Source organism: Narcine bancroftii, chromosome 2, assembly GCF_036971445.1.
Source record: "Narcine bancroftii isolate sNarBan1 chromosome 2, sNarBan1.hap1, whole genome shotgun sequence".
In the NCBI taxonomy this organism is placed as follows: domain Eukaryota; kingdom Metazoa; phylum Chordata; class Chondrichthyes; order Torpediniformes; family Narcinidae; genus Narcine; species Narcine bancroftii.
The window spans coordinates 181,608,149-181,629,141 of NC_091470.1; the positions used below are offsets into that span (position 1 = coordinate 181,608,149).

The 20,993-nt window shown below is 36.9% G+C and overlaps 1 protein-coding gene across 6 annotated transcripts in view; it reads left to right on the forward strand.

Annotated features, from left to right (window-relative positions):
• nfkbil1 (nuclear factor of kappa light polypeptide gene enhancer in B-cells inhibitor-like 1) overlaps positions 1–20,993 on the forward strand; it is a 32,416-nt gene that overhangs the window by 2,577 nt on the left and 8,846 nt on the right. The window contains exons 1-3 of one of the 6 annotated variants that reach the window (XM_069919486.1): positions 18,323–18,708; positions 18,885–18,976; positions 20,269–20,384. Coding sequence is in view for 3 of the 6 variants with exons in the window: in XM_069919482.1 (XP_069775583.1) it covers positions 18,237–18,315; positions 18,885–18,976 (171 nt within the window). In the remaining 3 variants the exon portion in view is untranslated. The other 5 variants (XM_069919483.1, XM_069919485.1, XM_069919482.1 and 2 more) reach the window with 5 other exon arrangements.

Here is a 20,993-nt window from a genome sequence, read left to right on the forward strand (position 1 = left end):
CGCTTGCGAGTGAATTCGCAAATCCAAATGGAGAGGGAAGATGTGGTTGCCCGACAAGGGATAAAGGGCAAGTCAGGAAGGGGAGGGGATTGTGGGGTTAAAGAAATTTTAGATAGGAGAATAAGGGAAATGTTTGATGTTTTAGAAATGTTGTCTTATAAAGTGTTCAAAACAAGAAAGCAGAAATGGATAAGAAGGAAAGGTGATGATGAGGAAACGGAAAGGAAAGATAAACAAAGTATGAAATGGCTACGTTGAACTATATGACTTTAAATATTAACGGAATACATAACCAAATCAAAAGGAAGAAACTGCTAAATTTACTGAAAAAAGAAAAAATTGATATAGCATTCGTGCAAGAAACACATTTAACTGAAATGGAGCACAAGAAATTAAACAGAGATTGGGTAGGACATGTAACAGCAGCGTCATGTAATTCAAAAGCTAGAGGAATAGCTATATTAATCAGTTAAAATGTACCAATCAAAATAGAAGAGGAAATAATAGATCCAGCAGGGAGATATGTAATGATAAAATGTCAGATATATTCGGAGTTTTGGAATTTACTCAATGTATATTCACCTAATGAAGAAGATCAAAAATTTATGCAAGTTATTTTTTTGAAGATAGCAGACACGCAAGGGAACATACTAATAGGAGGGGATTTCAACCTTAATTTGGATTCAAAAATGGATAAAACTGGGAATAAAATTAACAGAAAGAACAAAGTAACCAAATTTATAATTAAATCGATGCAAGAAATGCAACTTTTGGATATATGGAGGAAACAACACCCAAAGGAAAAGGAATATTCATATTATTCGGGTAGACATAAAACATACTCAAGAATAGACCTATTCCTGTTATCAGCTCGTATGCAAGACAGCGTAAGAAAAACAGAATATAAAGCTAGAATATTATCGGACCACTCACCCCAGATATTGGCAATAGAGTTAGAGGACATCCCTCCAAGAATGTAGAGATGGAGATTAAACTCCATGCTACTTAAAAGGCAGGATTTTAGAGAATTCATTGAAAGACAAATTAAAATGTACTTTGAAATAAATACGGAATCAGTGAAAAATAAGTTTATACTATGGGACGCAATGAAAGCGTTCATCAGAGGGCAAATAATAAGTTATGTAACCAAGATGAAGAAGGACTACAATCAGGAAACAGAGCAGTTGGAAAGGGAAATAGTAAATATAGAAAAAGAATTAACAATGAAGGAAGACACAACTAAAAGAAGAGAATTGGCAGATAAAAATATAAAATATGAAAAACTACAAACATATAAGGTGGAGAAGTACATAATGAAGACAAAACAGAAATATTATGAACTAGGAGAAAAAACGCACAAAATTCTAGCATGGCAGCTTAAGACAGAACAAACTAAGAGAATGGTATTGGCATCAAGGAAAAAAGACAAACAAATCACATATAATCCAACGGAGATTAATGAAAGCTTCAGAGAATTCTACGAACAATTATACCAAACTGAAAACGAAGGGAAAGAAATTGAACTACCAAAATTACAAATAGAGGAACAAAATAAATTAACAGAACCATTTGAAATAGTAGAAATACAAGCTTACCAGATTCATGCAAAACAGCAATAATTACAGTAATACCAAAGACAGGGAAAGATCCACTCGCACCAGCGTCATATAGACCAATATCTTTACTTAACACAGATTATAAGATAATAGCTAAACTATTAGCAAACAGATTAGCCGACTATGTACCAAAAATAGTAAATCTAGACCAAACTGGATTTATTAAAAAAAGACGAACAACAGACAATATTTGTAAATTTATTAACTTAATTCATGCAGTAGAAGGGAATAAAGCTCCAACAGTAGCAGTTGCTTTAGACGCAGAGAAGGCCTTTGACAGAGTAGAATGGAATTATTTATTCAAAGTATTACAAAAATTCAGTTTACCAGAGAAGTATATTAATTGGATTAAAGCATTTTTTAAGGGACCATTGGCGAAAGTGACAGTAAACGGATATATATCAAAGCAATTTAACTTAAGCAGATCAACAAGGCAGGGATGCCCACTATCACCCTTATTGTTCGTGTTAGCTATAGAACCACTAGCAGAATTGATAAGAACAGAAAATAAAATAAAAGGGATAAAAATAAAAGACAAGGAATATAAAATCAGTTTATTTGCAGATGACGTTATAGTATACTTAACAGAACCAGAAATATCAATAAAAGAATTACATAAGAAATTGAAGGAATATGGAGAAGTGTCGGGTTACAAGATTAACGCAAATAAAAGTGAAGCAATGTCAATGAATAATGCGGATTTTTCAAAATTTAAGAAAGAATCACCATTCAGATGGCAAATGCAAGCAATACGATACCTAGGTATACAAATAAATAAAAACCTCGGCCATCTATATAAACTCAATTATTATCCACTAATGAAAATATTACAGGTCGACTTAGAGCATTGGAAAGACTTACCACTAACACTAATAGGAAGGATAAACTGTATTAAAATGAACATTTTCCCAAGGATACAATACCTATTTCAGGCATTGCCAATACACTTAACGGAGAAATTCTTCAAGGAGTTAAAGAAAATAATAAGGAAAATTTTATGGAAAGGGGAGAAGCCGAGGATAGCACTAGATAAATTAACAGAGTGGTATAAACAAGGAGGCTTACAACTGCCAAACTTTAAAAATTATTATAGAGCCGCACAATTAAGATACCTATCAGATTTTTATCAAACAAGGGAAAAGCCAGATTGGACTAGATTAGAACTAGATAAAATAGGGGAGAAGATACCTGAACATATATTATATAAATGGGATGAAAAATTGGTACAACGTAGGAATTCTCCAGTATTACATCATCTGCTCAATAATTGGAAGAAGATTCATGTAGAAAGGAATAAAACAAACTACCAATTACCAAAACTAATACTGACGCAAAATCAGCTAAACCCTTTTACAATAGATAACCTTTCCTTTAGAGAATGGGAGAAAAAAGGAATCAAAAGAATAGAAAATTGCTTTTCAGGAAATAAATTACTATCCTTTGAACAAATGAAGGATAAATATAATATAACTCAAGATACAGTGTTGGCATACTACCAACTGAAATCCTACTTGACGGACAAATTGGGAAGCAGTCTGAGGTTACCAGAGGGAAGTAATTTTGAATATGTGATTACAGATACAATGATAATCAAAAGATTTATAACAAATATGTATATTAAACTGCAAGAAAAGGAGAATGAGGAAACAAATGGTAAAACTAAACAAAAATGGGAACAAGATTTAAATATAAAGATAAAAAAGGAAACATGGGAGAAGTTATGTTCTGGAACGATGAGAAATACAATAAATACGAGGTTACGTATGATACAATATAACTGGATACACAGGCTATACATTACACCTCAAAAGTTAAATAAATGGGACCCAACAGTATCTGACAGATGTTTTCGCTGTGAAAAGGAAATGGGAACAACAATTCGTGCGATTTGGATATGTGAGAAAGTGAAAAAATTTTGGGAAGATCTAAACCAGACTTTAAATAAAATCACAAAAAGCAATATACCAAAAAACCCAGAGATCTTCCTCCTAAATAACATAAAAAACAAAGAATTTGGACTTGATTTGGATGGTGCACAAAAAAGATTTGTTAGGATAGCCCTAGCTGTAGCAAAAAAATGTATTATGTCAGCCTGGAAATTAGAAGATAACTTGAGAATACAACAATGGTATATAGAAATGAATAAATGTATTCCACTAGAAAAAATAACATATAATTTAAGAAATAATATTACAATATTTGAACAAATATGGGAGCCATACATGAAACACAATAGAGAAAACCTACCAGGGACATCGACCACCTAAAATGACAGAAGGAGAAGGAAATGAAAAGAATTGACTCAGTGGAACTTATTGTTTATTTTTATTGAGTGACAATATTGTTTGACGGGTTTAATGTATCTTAGATTCTGAACTTTAAATGAATGGGAGGGGAGGTAGGGAGGGTGGGATGGGAAGGGGGAGGGGGGGAAGAAAACGACACTGTACATATTTGAAAAGAAAAATGTATGTATCTTGATCAATGTGGTTTATAGTGTGAAAAATAAAAATTTTTTTAAAAAAACACAGATCTTATTTGAATTACTGGAGCTCTGCTCAGTGCTAGACATATCGGGGCCTTTGAGCTTTTACAAGATCTTTGAACAGTGCCAAAGAGACTTCACTAATGGATTGTTGTTTACAAAAAGGCAACAGATGAAAGAGCTTGATGGAGCTGCAGATTGTCTGGAGCTGTTCTCAGAGGATCATGTGGTTTGCAAGCAGAGAGAGTCAAACAGATTTTCTCTCAGAGGGAGACACACAGAGATCACTTGTACAGTGTTACAGCCAGCAGAAGCAGCTGGGACTGAAACAGGACAAGCTTGTGGAAAGCCCCATTTTGGATGATGGCCTGGTCAAAGCCTTTGTTGTTCTTGCAAGAAGAGAGAACTGGCTGTATAATGTTACACTTGGAATAAGAGAAACAAAAACAAACTCTGTGGTACCTGAAAGAAAGAGGTTATCATCTGGAGGACCCTGAAGGGGCAAGTTTCATCAGCAAGACACTGAAGTGGCTGATGGAAGTACGTCAGTTGTGGATGTCCTGGAACAACAAATCTCTCTCTGAAAACGGACAAGAACCTTCCTAAGCGGTAACCATTTATCTTTCAAGCACCAAAGCCTGGTGAACTTAATAAATGTTAAATTCTGCGCACAATATAAAAATTGCCTGCAGCCAGTGAACTTGGAAGAATGAGAAGTGAGATTAGACTGTGAACCAAAGAACTTTTCTGAACTTACACATTACTCACATGTGAGCTTAGAATTAGAAGGAGGTTAAGTTAGGTTAGTTAAGTTAAAGTGTGATTCTGTTTTCACGTTTAAAGATAATTAAAAGCAACTTTTGTTTAAGTAACCATTTGTCTTAGTGAATATCTATTGCTGCTGGGTTTTGGGGTCCTCCTGGCTCATAACAGAAGAAGCTGTTCCTCAGCCTGGTGGTGCTGGCTCTGATACTCCTGTATCTCTTCCCTGATGGGAGCAGCTGAAAGATGCTGTGTGCAGAGTGAAGGGGTCTTCAATGATTTTGCACTCTCTCTTAAGACATTGATCCCGGTAGATTATGTCAATTGGGGGGGGGAAGGGGAAGGGACACTCAAAGGAACTTGATGCTCTCCACTCTTTACAACAGAGTTGTTGATGTGAAGCGGAGGGTGGTTGTTCCTGGTCCTCCTGAAGTCCATGATCATCTCCTTTATCTTGTTCACATTGAGACTCAGGTTGCTACCACACTGTATCACAAGATTTTCCCTCTTCAAAGATAAATAAATAGTTGAGGAGTCATGTGATGGAGTAGTGCCTTGACAGGTAAAACCAGCCCTCTCCAGAAAAGAAGAAAAAAAGTCAAGAAAAGACCAAGTTCAACAAATATAAAATATAAAAGATAAAGTTTCATAGAAGAGAAAGAAAATGGCACCTAAGAATGAAAAAGTAAAAACAACGGGAAAAAAAGAAGAAAAGACACCGGAAAGGAAAGAAGGCCTTACCTGCACGAAAGATCAGGGAGCCGTGGTGGAGAAGAGCGTCTAATTTCCGAGGTTGGTGTCGGCCCTGCGGAGTTGCGACCCCCCCCTGACCGGTGGACTGCAAAGATGGCTTTCTGAGCCAAAAAAAAGTGCGCAATCTAAGGAGAAGGAAAATACCGATGGGAGGGGGACTCAGCTGAGGAGCGGGCCACCACGGCGTGACCAGCTGAGGGACGCCCGACACCAGCTGGAAGATGAGGAAAGCGGCAGGAGAGAGAGTGAAGTACCAGGTGAGAAAGAAAGTCGACGGGGTGAATGGCAAGAGGAGCAGCAGCAGGAGGCTCAACAGATGAGCAGCTCAGAAGGAGAGGACCAACAGCAAGAGGCCAAGCAAGAAGAGGCCCTACAAAGTGAGACAAGCAACTCATCAGGAAAATCAGAAGAGACACAGATACAAAGAAGAGAAGAAGACACAAACATAGGTACAGACACAAGAAAAGGACCAAGATCTTCACAGAGAGATAGAAGGTAAAACAAATGCACAGAACATAGATAAAGTTTTTTTTTTTGAAGACCAAATGAGAGCATTGAAAGAATGGTTGTCATTAGAATTTAGTGGAATTAAACGAAAAATGAAAAGAACAGAAGATAAAATGCAAAGATTACAAATAGTCATGACAGAAATATGGAAAAGAGTAGAAAATTTGGAAGAACGAGAAATGGCCGTAGAAATGGAAGTAAACAACTTAAGAGGAAAATCGGGAAAAAAGTGACAAAATTATAGAGACACGAGTTGTTAGCTCAGAAAATTGATATAACCATATGATTGTTTACAGCGTGGAAATAGGCCATGTCGGCCCTTCAAGTCCATGCCGGTTCACTTGAACAATGCAACAGATTCACTTCTTCCTGTAAAGTGGAAAATCTTAATGAAGTTAATTCTCAGAAATTGTTAGTTCAAGGTACAAGATAAATTGAGGAAGATTTTCATGATTGTAAAGATGATGTGGAACAATATGGTTAGTTATATGGTTAATGTAAAGAGAAGATGGGTCAGATGGAGGATTCATTCACTGGATGGGAAATTCAGAGAAATGATTTAATGAAGAAAAGTGATGAGTTGGAGAATCAACGACGAAGGAATAATGTTCAAATTGTTGGTCTACCAGAAGATTTTGAGGGTCCGGACACGGTTATGTTGGAAAATTATAGTAGGCAAAACAACATAAAAATAGTGGGCCTGAAGGAAGATGAAGAAGGCACAGATATGAAGGAATTTATAAAAGAATGGATCCCGAAGGTCCTGCGAATGACAGAAATGCAGGAAGAAAAGGAAGTAGAAAGGGCACACAGAACACTAGCTTCGAAACCACAGATACATCAAAAACCAAGATCTATCTTAGTAAAATTTTTGATATATACGACAAGAGAAAATATACTGGAACGGGCAAGGAATAAAATTAAAGAAGATAATAAACCATTGGAATACAAGGGTCAAAAAATATTTTTTTATCCAGAAATAAGTTTTGAACTCTTAAAAAAGAGGAAGGAGTTTAATACTGCAAAATCGATCCGATGCAAAAAAGGTTATAAATTCATGTTAAGACATCCAGCTGTGCTTAAAATATTTATCCCCAAGGAGCAAAATAGACTGTTCTCAGATCCGGAGGAAGCACAAGAATTTGCAGAATGTTTGCAGAACAGAAGGAGAGATGAAGAGATGTAATAAGAATGAAGAATGGCGATAAAGTATATATAAAGATGTATAAACAATGTATGTGTAAAGAACTAAAGAAGGAAAAGAGAAGGGAAGGAAAAAATGTAGAACTTTGTTATATGTGTATTTTTTTAAAAAGTCTTTTCTCGGGGGGGGTTGGGCGGGAGAGAATATGCGTCACTGCAAAATCAGTTGACGTTTGCAAACAGGATCGCAATCCAAATGGAAAGGGGAGTTGTGGTTGCCCAGGAAGAGATAAGGGGCAACTCAGAGAGGGGGTGGATATTTGGGGTTAAGGGAATATTGGATGTGGGAGTTGTTGAAGTATTTTATGTTTTAAATGTGCTGTCGTACATTGAGTTTAAAAAGTGAAAAGTGAGAGGTAAAAATGTGGAAAAGGGGGATGGTGATGGTGAGGAAGCGAAAAAGAGGTGTAAACAGGATATGAAATGGCCACGCTGAATTATATGACTATAAATATTAATGGAATACATAACCAAATTAAAAGGAAGAGGCTATAAAATTTACTGAAAAAAGAAAAAATAGATATAGCATTTGTGCAGGAAACGCATCTAACTGAAGTGGAACATAACAAATTAAGGGCACGTAATGGCGGCATCATATAATTCAAATGCCAGAGGTGTAGCTATATTAATTAATAAAAATGTACCAATCAAAATAGAGGAGGAAATAATAGATCCAGCAGGGAGGTATGTAATGATAAAGTGTCTGATATATTCAGAATTTTGGAATTTGCTCAATATATGTGCACCTAATGAGGAGGATCAAAAGTTTATTAAGGAAAAATTTTTTGAGATGGTAGATACACAAGAAAATATATTGATAGGAGGAGATTTTAACCTTAATTTGGATCCAATGTTGGATATAACTGGACAAAAGGCAAGCAAAAAGGCCAAATTTATGGTTAAATCAATGCAGGAAATAAAACTTTTGGATATATGGAGGAGGCAGCACCCAAGAGAGAAGGAATACTCATATTATTCATCTAGGCATAAAACATACTCAAGGATTGATATGTTTTTGTTGTCGGCCCATATTCAAGGGAGAGTTAGGAAAACTGAATATGAAGCTAGATTACTATCTGATCATTAACCCCTGTTATTAGCAATAGAATTGGAGGACATCTCACCAAGAACATATAGATGGAGGTTAAACTCCATGCTACTTAAAAGGCAGGAATTTAGAGAGTTTATTCAATGCCAAATTTAAACATATTTTGAAATAAACACTGAATCAGTGAAAGACAAATTTATATTATGGGGCGCAATGAAAGCCTTCGTTAGAGGGCAGATAATAAGTTACGTAACTAAGATGAAAAAGGACTACAGTCGGGAAATAGAGCAGTTGGAAAGGGAGATAGTAAGTACAGAAAAGGAACTAGTAAAATGGAATGATATAACAAAAAGGAGAGAATTGGCAGACAAAAAAATAAAATACGAAACATTACAAACGTATAAGGTGGAGAAGAATATAATGAAAATAAAGCAAAACTATTACGAACTAGGAGAAAAAACACATAAGATATTAGCCTGGCAACTTAAAACAGAACAAGCTAAAGGATCTGTATTGGCATCAAGGAAAAAGGACAAACAAATTACATATAACCCAATAGAGATTAATGAGACCTTTAAGGAATTTTATGAACAATTATACCAAACTGAGAACGAGGGGAAAGATGATAAAGTAGAAGAGTTTTTAGCTAAAATTGAACTGCCGAAATTACAAGAAGAGGAACAAAACAATGTATTGAAACCATTTAAAATAGAGGAAGTACAGGATATATTAAAAAAGCTGCCAAACAATAAAACGCCAGGAGAGGATGGATTTCCAATAGAATTCTATAAAACATTTAAAGAGTTATTAATACCTCCTCTCCTGGAAGTAATGCACCAGAGAGAAGAAACCCAAAACTTTCCAGATTCATGTAAGACAGCAATAATTACAGTAATACCAAAGTCGGGGAAGGATCTATTAACACCAACATCATACAGACCAATATCTCTACTTATCTCATAATATAAGATAATAACGAATTTATTAGCATACAGATTGGCCGATTGTGTACCAAAAATAGTAAAACAAGATCAAACTGTATTTATTAAGAAAAGACAAACAGCGAATAATGTCTGTAAATTTATTAATCTAATTAATGCAGTTCAAGGATATAAAAAGCCAACAGTGGCTATTGCTTTAGATGCAGAAAAAGCCTTTGACAGAGTAGAATGAACATCTATAATACTTTAAATAAATAATTCCAGTCTACCAGAAAAATATATTAATTGGATTAAAGCATTATATAATGGACCATTGGCGAAGGTAACAGTAAATAGATATGTATCGAACCAATTTAAATTAAGTAGGTCAACGAGACATGGATGTCCATTATCCCCCTCATTGTTCACCTTAGCAATAGAAACATTGGCATAACTGATAAGAACAAAAAATAAAATAAAAAGGATAAAAATAAAGGAGGAGTATAAAATCAGTTTATTTGCAGATGACATCATTGTATACTTAACAGAACCAGAAATATCAATAAAAGAATTACATAAGAAATTGAAGGAGTACGGAGAAATATCGGGGTACAAGATCAACGCAAATAAAAGTGAAGTGATGCCAATGAGTAATGTGGATTATACAGAATTTAAAAAATAATCACCATTTAAATGGCAAACACAAGCAATCCGATACCTAGGTATCAGATTAGATAATAACTTAAGCCACCTGTACAAACTAAATTATAAGCCACTAATAAAGAAATTTCAGGAAGACTTAGAACATTGGAAAGAATTACCGCTAACGTTGATAGAGAATGGGAGAGAAAAGGAATCAAAAGAATAGAAAATTTTTTTTTTGGGAAATAATTTATTAACATTTAAACAGTTGAAGTACAAATATGGAATAACTCATGGAACAATGTTTGCATATCATCAACTGAAAGCTTATTTAAAGGATAAATTGAGAAACAGACTGAGATTACCAGAAGAAGCAGCTTGGAATATGTGATTGATTACAAACACAATGATCATTAAAAGATTTATAACTAACATGTACATTAAGATACAAGATAAGGAAAATGATGAAATAAGCTATAAACCTAAACAAAAGTGGGAAAAGGATTTAAACATAAAGATAAAAAATGAAGGGGGGAGGAGTCATGTGATGGAGTAGTGACCGGTGGGAGAATACCAGCCCTCTCCAGAAAAGAAGAAATAAAGTGAAATAAATGCAAAGCTCAAGAAAAACAAAACACAACAAATAAAAGATAACGGTGTGGAGAAAAGAAAGAAAATTGCACCTAAGAAGGAAAAACCAAAATGGGGGAAAAAAAGAAGGAAAGATGCTGGAAGAGAGAGGAGAAGGCCTAATGACAAACTACATATAAAGATGTCAAAATAATGTATAAGCAAGAACTAAAGAAGGGAAAGAAAAGGGAAGTAAGGAAGAGGGGGATAAAAGGAAGGGGATGTAAAAAAGAAGAAAAGAGGGTAAGCTTTGTTTAAATGTAAAGATAAAAGTCTTTTCTGGATGGGGTTGGATGGGAGAGAATAACAGTCACTGCAAAATCAGTTGACACTTGAGAAAGGGTTCACAATCCGAATGGAGAGGGGAGTTGTGGTGGTCTGGCAAGGGACAAGGGGTGACTCAGAGAGGGAGGGCACTTGGGGTTAAAGGAATTTTAGATGTAGGAGTGGTTGAAGTATTTTATGTTTTAAATGTGTTGTCATACATTGAGTTCAAAAAAGGAAAACTGAGAGATGAAAATGGGGAAAAGGGGAAAGGTGGTGGTGAGGAAGCAGAAATGAAGTGTAAACAGAGTATGAGATGGCCATGTTGAACTATATGACTATAAATATTAATGGAATACATAACCAAATCAAAAGGAATAGGCTATTAAATTTACTGAAAAATGAAAAAATAGATATAGCATTTGTGCAGGAAACACATCTAACTGAAGCGGAACATAACAAATTAAGGGCACGTAATGGCAGCATCAGATAATTCAAATGCCAGAGGTGTAGCTATATTAATTAATAAAAATGTACCAATCAAAATAGAGGAGGAAATAATAGATCCAGCAGGGAGGTATGTAATGATGAACTGTTGGATATAATCAGAATTCTGGAATTTGGTCAATTTACATGCACCTAATGAAGAGGCTCAAAAGTTTATGCAAGATATTTTTTTGAAGATTGTAGATATGCATGGGAATATATTGATAGGAGGGAATTCTAACCTTAATTTGGATCAAAAGGTGGATAAAACTGGTCAAAAGACAAGCAAAAAGAACAAAGTAGCCAAATTTATGGTTAAATCAATGCAAGAAATGAAACTTTTGCATATATGGAGGAGGCAACACCCAAAGGGGAAGGAATACTCATATTATTTGAGTAGACATAAAACATACTCTAGGATTGACCTGTTCCTGTTGTCAGCCCATATTCAAGGGAGAGTTAGGAAAACAGAATATAAAGCTAGATTCTTATCTGATCATTCATCCTTGTTATTAGCAATAGAACTGGAGGATATCCCACCAAGAACATATGGATGGAGATTAAACTCCATGCTACTTAAAAGACAGGAATTTAGATAATTTATTGAATGCCAAATTAAAATGTACTTTGAAATAAATACGGAATCAGTGAAAGACAAATTTATATTATGGGACACAATGAAAGCCTTCATTAGAGGGCAGATAATAAGTTATGTAACTAAGATGAAAAAGGACTACAATCGGGAAATAGAGCAGTTGGAAAGGGAGATAGTAAGTACAGAAAAGGAACTAGTAAAATGGAATGATATAACGAAAAGGAGAGAATTGGCGGACAAAAAAATAAAATACAAAACATTACAAACGTATAAGGTGGAGAAGAACATAATGAAAATGAAGCAGAAGTATTACAAGCTAGGAGAAAAAAACGCACAAAATACTAGCCTGGCAACTTAAAACAGAACAAGCTAAAAGAACTGTATTGGCATCAAGGGAACAGGACAAAGAAATTACATATAACCCAACAGAGATCAATGAAAACTTTAAGGAATTCCATGAACAATTATACTGAACTGAGAACGAAGGGAAAGAAGACAAAATAGATGTTTTTTGTCAAAATTGAACCACCGAAATTGCAAAAGAGGAGCAAAACAAATTGATAAAACCATTTGAAGTAGAGGAAATACAGGATATATTAAAAAAGCTACCGAACAATAAAATGCCTGGAGAGGATGGACTCCCAATAGAATTCTATAAAACATTTAAAGAGTTATTAATTCCTCCTCTCCTGGAAGTAATGAACCAGATAGAAGAAACACAAAGCTTGCCAGATTCATGTAAAACAGCAATAATTACAGTAATAGCAAAGATGGGGAAGGATCCACTAACACCAGCATCATATAGACCAATATCTCTACTTAATTCAGATTGTAAGATTATAGCAAAACTATTAGCAAACAGATTGACCGACTGAGTACCAAAAATAGTAAAACAAGAACAAACTGGATTTATTAAGAAAAGACGAACAACGGACAATGTCTGTAAGTTCATTAACTTAATCCATGCAGTAAAAGGAAATAAGATACCAACAGTGGCTGTTGCTTTAGATGCAGAGAAAGAAAGCCTTTGACAGGGTAGAATGGAATTATTTATTCAAAGTATTACAGAGGTTCAACCTACCAGAAAAAATATATTAATTGGATTAAAGCATAATATAAGGGACCATTGGCGAAGGTGACAGTAAATGGATATGTATCAAACCAATTTAAATTAAGTAGGTCAATAGACAGGGATGTCCACTATCTCCCTCACTGTTTGCTTTAGCAATAAAACCATTGGCAGAACTGATAAGAACAGAAAATAAAATAAAAGGGATAAAAATAAAGGAGAAGGAATATAAAATCAGTTTATTTGCAGATGACATCATTGTATACTTAACAGAACCAGAAATATCAATAAAGGAACCACATAAGAAATTGAAGGAATATGGAGAAATATCGGGATACAAGATCAACGCAAATAAAAGTGAAGCAATGCCAATGAATAATGCGGATTACACAGAGTTTAAAAAAGAATCACCATTTAAATGGCAAACACAAGCAAACCAATACCTAGGTATTAGATTAGATAATAATTTAGGCCACCTATACAAATTAAATTATCAGCCATTAATGAAGAAATTACAGGATGACTTAGAACATTGGAAAGAATTACTAACACTGATAGGGAGGGTAAATTGCATTAAAATGAATATCTTCCCAAGGATACAATACCTATTTCAATCATTACCAATTCCCTTAACAGAGAAATTCTTCAATGAACTAAAGAGAATAATAAGGAAATTCTTATGGAAAGGGGGGAAAACTGAGGAAAGCACTAGATAAATTAACAGAATGGTACAAACAACGTGGTTTGCAGCTACCAAACTTTAAAAATTATTATAGAGCAGCACAATTAAGGTATCTATCAGATTTTTATCAAACAAGGGGAAAAACCAGATTGGACCAAGATAGAGCGAGATAAAATAGGGGAGAAGGTACCAGAACATATACTTTTTAAGTGGGATGAAAAACTGGTGCAATATAGAAGTTCACCAGTCCTGCACCATTTACTCAACATATGGAAGAAGATTCATGTAGCAAGGTAAAAAAAAAATTACCAACTACCAAAATTATTATTGATGCAAAATCAACTAATCCCTTTCACAATAGATAACCTTTCCTTTAGAGAATGGGAGAGAAAAGGAATTTAAAGATTAGAAAATTGTTTTTTGTGAAATAATTTATTATCATTTGAACAAATGAAGTACAAATATGGAATAACTCATAGTACAATGTTTGCATACCACCAACTGAAAACCTACTTAAAGGACAAATTGGGAAGCAGACTGAGATTATCAGAAGGAAGCAGCTTTGAATATGTGATTACAGAAACAACAATAATAAAAAGATTTATAACAAACATGTACATCAAGCTGCAAGAGAAAGCTTATTTCATCTTTTTCTATAAACCAAACAAAAATGGGAAGAAGATTTAAACATAAAGATAAAAAATGAAATATGGGAAAAGTTATGCTCTGAAACTATGAGAAATATAATAAATATGAGGTTACGCATGATGCAATATAATTGGTTACACAGGCTATATAAAACACCCCAAAAGTTAAATAAATGGGATCTAACATTATCAGATGTTTTCACTGTAAGAAGGAAATGGGAACAACAGTACATGCAATTTGGGCATGTGAGAAAGTGAAAAAGTTTTGGGAAGATCTAAATCAGGTATTAAATAAAATCACAAAAAGCAACATACCAAAAAATCCAGAGATCTTTCTTCTAAGAAATATAAGAAGTAAAGAACTTGGACTCGATTTGGATGGAGCACAAAAAAAGATTTATTATGATAGCCTTAGCAGTAGCAAAAAAATGTATAATGTCAACTTGGAAAATGGAAGAGAGCCTGAGAGTACACCAATGGTACATGGAAATGAATAAATGTATTCCAGTGGAAAAAATAACATATAATTTAAAAAATAGTCACATTATTTGAACAAATTTGGGAACCATACATGGAACATAACAGAGAGGGCTTGCCTCGGACCTCCATACCCTAAAATGATAAGAAGACAAAACGACTTGATCCAGTGTGTAAAAGTAGATGACACGGTTTTTTTGTTTATTTTTCATTGTGTGATGACATTGTTTAATGGTTTTATTGTATTGTATATGTTGACTATTTATTGGTTTTGGAAGGGGAGGTGGGAAGGGGAAAAAAATGGAGAAAATGCCACTGTGTATATTTAATGAGAAACATTTGTATATATTTTGGTTGATATGGTTCACAGTGTGAAAAATAAAAAATTATTTAAAAAAAGATAAATAAATAGTTCAAGAAAATAGGAGAAAGTAAGCTCAGGTCTGCCGCTCATTGTCTATTCACAAATCTGATAGCAGAGAGAGAGATGCTGTCCTTGTGCTGCTGCGTGCTAATCTTCAGGGTCCTGTACCACCCTCCCGACGGTTGCAGTGTGAAGATGGCGTGGCCTGGGTGGTGGGGGTCCTTGAAGATAAAGGCTGCTTTCTCCAGATATCACCTCGTGTTAGATGTCCTTGATGGAACGAAGACTGGTGCCCTTGATGTCTCTCATCAATTAATAACCCTCTGGAGTTTCTCCCTGTCCTGAGCATTGGCACCTCCGTACCAGACAGTAATGCAACCAGACTGTCTGCCTTTCTATGTCACCAAAGATTCTTGCAAATTTTTACAGAATCAGAATTTATTGTCACGAAATTCATTATTTTTCAGCAGCATTTATTACAAAAATAAATAAATAGTGGAAGAAAATAGGAGAAAGTGAAGTAGTGTTTGTGGTTCACTGTCCATTCAGAAACCTGATGGCAGACAGGAAGAAGCTGTACCTTGGAAAGCATTCTACAGGAACAGACTCCAGAGGGTTGAGAACTCGGCCTGCGATATCACGGGCACCAGTCTTCACTCCGTCAAGGACATCTACAAGAGGCAGGGTCTGAGCAAAGCAACAAAAATCCCTCACCACCCAGGCCATGCCCTCTTCACACTGCTACCATCAGGAAAGACGTACAGGAGCCTGATCAAAGATCTATGCTACAAAAACAGCTTCTTCCCCTCTGCCATCAGATTTCTGAACAATGAACCACAGACACGACCTCACCTTTATGCTCTTCATCTCCACTTTATTTATTTTTACATGTTGTATTTATAGAAATGTAATTTGCATTTTTAATGCATAATACCTCTACCACAAAACAACAATATTTGTGACGCTTGTTCATGATAATAAACCTGGTTCTGATTGAAATTTAAATGTTTAAATTTAAATAAAAATTTTAAAGTTAGCCATACGGCATGGTAACAAGCCATTTAGGTCCATGAGCCCGTGTGCCCAATTACATCCAATTGACCTACAACCCCTGGTACATTTCAAACTGTGGGAGGAAACCGGAGCCCCCGGGGAAAACCCACGCAGATACGGGGAGAACCTACAAACTGCTTACAGACGGCGCAGGATTCACACCCTGGTTGCTGGAGCTGTAATAGCATGGCACCCACCGCTACACTAAACACGGCGCCCTGATCTGTCATGGACCACCTAGCTTAATGCGATGCCCAGGAAGCTCAAGGATGCAAATTTTGCATGTCACTTGAATCCCGCAAAAACTTAGAAAGCATCCTGTCAGGGTGCAACAATGCATGGGATAGCAACTGCACTGTCCCAGGCTACACAAAACTGCAAAAGATTGCGAACGTGGCTCAGGCCACCACATAAACCACCAACCCTCTATCGGCTCCACCTACTACTCCCGCTATTTTGGAGAAGCAGCCAACAAATTAAAAGACATCCCACCCCGGCCACACTCTCTTCACCCCCTCCCATTGGGAAGAAGATTCACGTGTGAGATCATGCGCCACAGGATTCTAGGACAGAGTCTTGCCTTCTGTAATCAGACTCCTAAATTAACCTCACACTCATAAAATTATATCGCCTTTGTCTTGTACCAACTGATCTTGCACTTTTGTGCGATCTTTTTTAAATTTAGACACATGGCATGGTAACAGGTCCTTTCAGCCCATAAACAAATGCTGTCCAATTACACCCAATTGACCTACAACCCCGGCACATTTTGAAAGGTGGGAAGAAACCAGTGACCTGGAGGAAACCTATGCAAGCACAGGGAGAACATGCAAACTCCTTACAGACAGTGCAAATTTCGAACCCCGGACCTGGCGTTGTAACAGCTACACTAACTGTGCCAGCCTTACACGCAGGGGAATTAAGCGTTATGGGGAAAAGGTGGATAAGTGGAGCCACAATCTCACTGAATTGTAGATCAAGTTCAGGGCGCCAAAGGGCCGACTCCTGCTCCTATTTCTTATGTTTGAGGTGTCTCCTGCTCTTCTCGCAAAACAGCCCCGGGCACTCATTTTTCAATGATTGTGTACCTTTAAGATGGGGGCTGATAGCCTTGCCCTCCTTAGATTTAGATTTCAGATTTATTGTCAGACATCACATACAAACCTGAGATTCTTTTTCCCACAGGCCAGGCCACTCACTGATGGTGCAAAAAGAACTGTACACAATGTAAACATGGAAACAAATAAAGAAATCTAAACCTGTAATACGGAGAGAAAAAACAAATCATTAATGTGCAAAAGTAATGTAAGGGATCAAACAAGAGGTAAGTAAGAATGGATTGTGAGGAGTCAAACAAGGGCTAAGTAAGAATGAATTATGATGGGTTAAACAAGGATGAAATAAGAATGGATTGTGAGGAGTCAAACAAGGGCTAAGTAAGAATGAACTATGATGGGTTAAACAAGGGTTAAGCAAGTATAATAAAATAGGGGTCTTCAAAAACAGGATAGTAAGAAAATAGATTTAGCAAGTCCTGGGGGTTGATTAATGAGTAAGAACAAAGACATGACACTTCCTGATAAACAAATTTGCAGAAAGGCACATAAACTGATAAGAAGTTAGAATACACGTAGGCAGAATTACCTAATGCTAAACCAATCCAGGAGGCAGAAGAATGTTAAGGGGGAATGTACCTCTGTACTGAAATAGAATGTATAAAAAGTTGGGTAAGCCCCAGTATTTGTGTGTATAGCCAGGGTAAGGGGAAGCACCCAACTTTGCATTGTTGTAAAATTATAATAAATTTTCTTTGTTCTCAATTTTTGTCTCGAGTGAAGTCTGTGAAGGCACCTCTGCTTCTCACAGTAAGAATCCTTTAAGTTGAGGACTAAGGAAGTCCTTAACTGCATTAGGAATTTGTTGGCACTGCTGCCCCTTCCTGACTAATGAGGAGGTGCCATAGACCCAATGAACCTACACCGTAAGATTGCTCTGTACATCAATGCTCTTGAAGGATCCTCCTTTCCCCTTTCATGGGTGACATGGTTAGCGAAGCACCTTGCGCAACACTCTTACAGAGCCAGCGACCCAGGTTAAAATCTGCCACTGTCCGTAAGGAGTTTTGTACGTTCTTCTCGTGACTGCGTAGATTTCCTCTGGGTGCTCCCCCTTCCACCTGCCCTTTCAAAACAGCCCCCGGCCCACGCCTTGTGTTCTCGCTGCGGCCATCAGGAAAGAGGTAGAGGTGGCCACGAGACCCACGCCACCAGGTTCAGGAACAGCATGAAGTCTCAGCCAGGACACTTACTTTTGCACTTTATTGATTTCTCTCTCTCTCTCTCTCTCTCTCTCTCTGTATTGCGCAGTTTGTTTACATTTCTCTTTGTTTACTTGTCTTCTTGAGTACAGGTTTTTTTTTGCATTACCAATAAGTGGTCATTCTTTCTCGCCCAGCAGAAAAAAGAATGTATGGACTCTGAACTTCGACTTCTGCCCAACAGAATGGTAGAGGAGTGGATGACTAGGGTGGACTAGCATTTCCAGGCAGTTTACAGTTTGATTTTATATATATGCTTAATTTCAATAGAAATGTACAGTCAGTAATTCGATTCTGGGATAGGGGAAATTTGTCTCTTCTGGCAGACTAATTGACTCTTCCTTCTTTCTACATTCTCGTCGAGGCCGGAACAATAGTCCAGAGCCTTGTTTCTCACGGACCTTACTCGGAGCAGCACCGTTCCCTGGCGGACCTGGTTCCCCCCGGGGGCAACAGGTATATCTTAGTCATTTATGAGTTGGCGTTTTCGTATTTTCCTTCCTTATTAATTTCTGGTCACTTTAATGGTTGCATTTGTTTGTTAAGTAAGCGATGAGCCTCTAGTTTTATTTAGGTTTCCAGCCTTTCGAATACTAAATACCCCACATTGTTCATGACCCAACTGTGTTTCTGAAGAGGACCTTATTTGACCATGTCTGGGGTACTCTGAACATTTCTGGGGCATAAGGAGAACGTGGGAAATAAATAAGTCTTAATCCATGGCAAAATTGTTGTTCAAAGTACAAAGAGTGTGAGAAGTTTATGCGTTCTCCCCATGTCTGCATGTGTTTCCTCCCACCTTCCAAGACGTACGGGAGTGGGGGTGGTTGTAGTTTAATTTGAGTATAATTAGGCAGCATCGCTTTAAATGGTCGGAAATGGAAATCAGTTTGGATATACCAAGCTGAACCTCCTTGTCCTTGGGGCAGGCGCAGAGATGTGGCAGGTGAGGAGAGATGCGGTGTTACTTAAAGGCACACCGATATGTAATAAGTGCAAGGTTCCAAAAGGAAACCTGGATGAAACTTCCTTTACTGAAGATGGTATGCTGTTGAGAGAAATTGAGATCCAGCTGACTGGACATGACGGGGTACATTGGTTTAGGGGAAGATGTGTATGATAATGAGTTTATTGTCATTTCCGTGGTACAATGTGTACCAAAATTTTCATTTGTTGAAGCTGAACAGGTCCTTTGTAACAACTAAAATAATATTAAAAAGGATAATAAATGCAAAAAAAAAACACGTGCTGACGATAAATACCAGGATGAGTTGGGTCAAAATGTTTTTATCAGTTGAATTTCAGACAGTTGTATGAAAGATAATAGAATATAGGAAGTAAAGCTAGTATGAATGAAATAAGGAATACTAGACTAGATTAGAGGAAGTTAAGTAAGTGCTGAGTAGGGATGAATTCCGATAAGAGTGTGAGGAAGGGTTACGCAAGTATAATAGCATGATGGGACCCCATGGTCTTTCAGTTTACAGAAACTGCATAGGCAGACAGAATTACCAAATGCCAAACCAATCCAGGAGGCAGAAGAATGTTAGGGGGGGGGAGGGTACCTCTAGACTGAGATGAACTGTATAAAAGTTGGGTGAGCCCCAGTATGTGTGTGTATTCCCAGGATAAGGGGAAGCACCCAACTTTGCACTGTTGTACAATAAATGTTCTTTGTTCTCAATTTTTGTCTCGAGCGAAATCTGTGAAGGTACTTCTGTTTCTCACAGTTGTAATCTTTTTCCCAGCATAAAAATACTAGATGACGTTCATTGAAGATGAGAGGGAGAAAGTTTGAAGGAGATAAAGTAAAAACACGGTTGAGGAAATTCAGCAGGTCAAACAGTGACTTTATATAGTAAAGGTACATAACCAATGTTTCATCAGGTATGAGTGAAATGTCAGGGGGCACCGAAACAAAATGGTAGGGTGGAGGGCTAGGGGGGAGAGCACAGGCAGGAGGTAATCAGTGGATAAGGGAGGGCACGCCAGCAAATGGGGATAGCTCCATGAAAGGAAAGGGAAGGGGGTGGAGAGCTGGAGGAAGAAAGACAGAGGGATGGAGAAGAGAAGGAGATGCAGGGGACATTTTTTTAAATACACAAAGTAGTAGGTGCCTGGAATGGGCTGCTCGGGTTAGTGGTGGAAGCAGATACAATAGTAGCATTTAAGAGCCTTCCTGTATAAATGCATGAATATGCAGGGATTGGGTGGGGGGGGGGGGGCGGGGGATATGATCATGTGCAGGCAAAAGATGCAGTTTAATTTGCTATTTTGTTTGTTGTGGGCTGAAAGGTCTGTTCCTGTATTGCACAGAAGTAGGTTCCATGAATACTTGCTAATCCACACCATTTGGGGTACATGGTTCCATTTTTGAGTTACGGCTTCACTATGGTATCTGCATTAAAGACTGGGGAGAGAAAAGGGGGCGAATGGGAGGGGGAGAAATACAGGCTAACAGACGAAAAGTGTT